This window comes from Malania oleifera, chromosome 3, assembly GCF_029873635.1.
Source record: "Malania oleifera isolate guangnan ecotype guangnan chromosome 3, ASM2987363v1, whole genome shotgun sequence".
Classification (NCBI taxonomy): Eukaryota; Viridiplantae; Streptophyta; class Magnoliopsida; order Santalales; family Ximeniaceae; genus Malania; species Malania oleifera.
In genome coordinates this window covers 93,903,653-93,906,022 of record NC_080419.1, presented here as the reverse complement: position 1 = coordinate 93,906,022, position 2,370 = coordinate 93,903,653, and the positions used below count along the sequence as shown (strand labels likewise).

General features: G+C 38.4%; 1 protein-coding gene across 1 annotated transcript; it reads left to right on the top strand.

Moving 5' to 3' along the window:
• Positions 1–784: 784 nt before the first annotated feature.
• On the top strand, positions 785–2,019 carry LOC131151434 (UPF0481 protein At3g47200-like). Its single transcript, XM_058102678.1, has one exon. It carries the CDS (start codon positions 785–787, stop codon positions 1,847–1,849), a length of 1,065 nt encoding a protein of 354 aa, XP_057958661.1. The 3' UTR covers positions 1,850–2,019.
• The last annotated feature ends 351 nt before the right edge of the window (positions 2,020–2,370 follow it).

Here is a 2,370-nt window from a genome sequence, read left to right as displayed (position 1 = left end):
AGGCAATAAGATTTTTTTTTATAAAATAATGTTAACAAAGCAAGTAAAAAAAAAAAAGACAAATGTTTGTAAGAGATAATTTCTCAATGTAAAATTTGAAATTCATGAATTGTAAGATGTCATATGAGCTCTTCAATCCACACAAATGATATGTATAACTTGATGTACTTCCTAATAATGCAGGTATCAATTATCACATCACTTTATTTAATCCCATTAAATATTAATATAATACCTTGAAGAAACTTCTGTAGAAAGAAAAACTTGTGACGGGCAGCCTTCATGTAATATTTAGAATCTTCCAATAAAAAAAGTGTCATATGTATGGCTTGATCCGAGGTCAAAGAGAAATTATTAAATTCACTGAATATTATGTGTGCTGTATCAAGTATGATTAGTCAAATGTATGTCTTAACATTTTCTATAGACTGCTCCTCGCTTGTATTTGTCTCTCTGTACAGGAATTTCACTTTTAGATATTCACGTGAGTATACATGGTCTAGATCTAGATGAGAGAATTACAAGTACGGAAGAACAGGAGCCTCACTCTTCAATCGATGTGAATAAATTGGTAAACTCCATTAAACGGGATCTCCATTCGGTCGGTGCCCAGCAGCACGAGTACTGTATATATAAAATTCCAGAGAGACTGCGCCGCACAAAACAAAATGCATACACACCGCAAGTTGTCTCCATCGGCCCACTCCACCATAACGACAGTAAGTTACTACGACTGCAGAATTTGAAACTAAGCTTCCTCAGGAATTTCCTGGATAATACCAACATGGATTTGAATAAATGCGTCGAGGAGATTACAAGATGGGATGCAAGAGTCCGCGGTTGTTACGCTGAGAAAATTGATGTCAGGATCGATGAACTCGCAGAAATTGTCCTGGTGGATGGCGTTTTCATTATCGAGGTCTTGCTGAGGTTTGGCGCTGATGATGCTGATCGTAACAATTGCACCACGAGTGACAACAACAATAGCGACCCCAGACATTTTAAAGCATGGGTGCTGTCCACCTTGCGGCCTGACATGGTATTGCTGGAAAACCAGCTTCCGTTCTTCGTTCTTGAGGATCTGTTCAACATGGCTTTCCCTACTAACCAGCGTATATTAATGACCTCACTGCTTGATCTCTCCCTGAAATATTTCCATGACTTGATGCTAACGACGCCGCCCGCGTCGAAGAAAGACTTGCCCCGATCCGAGATAAAGCACTTCGTTGATTTACTGAGAATCTGTCATCTCCCGTCATCCCTCCGCGAGCCGAGAGCCACTTCTCCGACCGCCCAACGCGTGTCCATAAGCAATGCAACACAGCTGCAGGATGCCGGAATGAAGATGATCAAGAAAAGCGAAAAGACTCGACTGCTGGATATCGACTACAAGGCCGGGAAGCTGCAAATCCCGCACATGAAAATCAGAGACGAGACGGAAATCGTGCTCAGAAATCTCATCGCCTTGGAGATATTTCGCTACAGACACGATAGTTACATTATAGATTATGTTTACTTCATGGATGACCTCATTGACAACACCAAAGACGTGGACCTGCTCATTCGAAATGGCATCATCGAGAACTGGCTGGGCGACAACTACTTGGTGGCGGGAATGTTCAACAATCTCACCAAGGAGACGTCGCTGAGTGGAAGCAACTTCTACTATCATGACACTTGTAAACGCATGACCGACTTTTGCAAAGTTCGGCGGCACCGTTGGGAGGCAACCCTGAAGCGCGAGTATTGCAGCACTCCGTGGAGAATTGCTTCTACCTCCGCCGCCATCATTCTCCTGCTCCTCACTTTATCACAAACCATTTTCTCTGTCATTTCGTTGTGGTTTTAAGTGGTTTGCTAATTTGTGCGGTGCACACGGGCCGACACTTCACCATATGGGGTCGAATAATTTAATCAAAGACCCTTAATATTTTTTTTTAATTTTAATTTTTATTTAAAATTAAATTTTCTAACTTTTTAAGATGCAAAATCACTAATTAAAGTTTTATATTTAAGATTTTCAAATATTTCTTTTTCTATTGATAACATAACTAATCCATTTATCTTGCTCATTTATATTTTGCTTAAAATTAAAAATAAATTTATCAAGAGTTTTCTTTTGAGATGACACTAATTTTTCTATTTTTTTTTTCTTCGTTTTTCATACCCGGATTCATATTTTTCTCGTTGACATAGTTAAATTTCAAAATTAATACTATAAATTGACAAATTATGTAAAAAAAATAAAAATAAATTTAATAAATCTATAGAAATAGTAGATTGAAACAATATAACCTGATTATTATTATTATTGCAAATCGATCGAGGAGCGAGACTTTAGACATATCGGATTCTTGTCGGATACAGCGC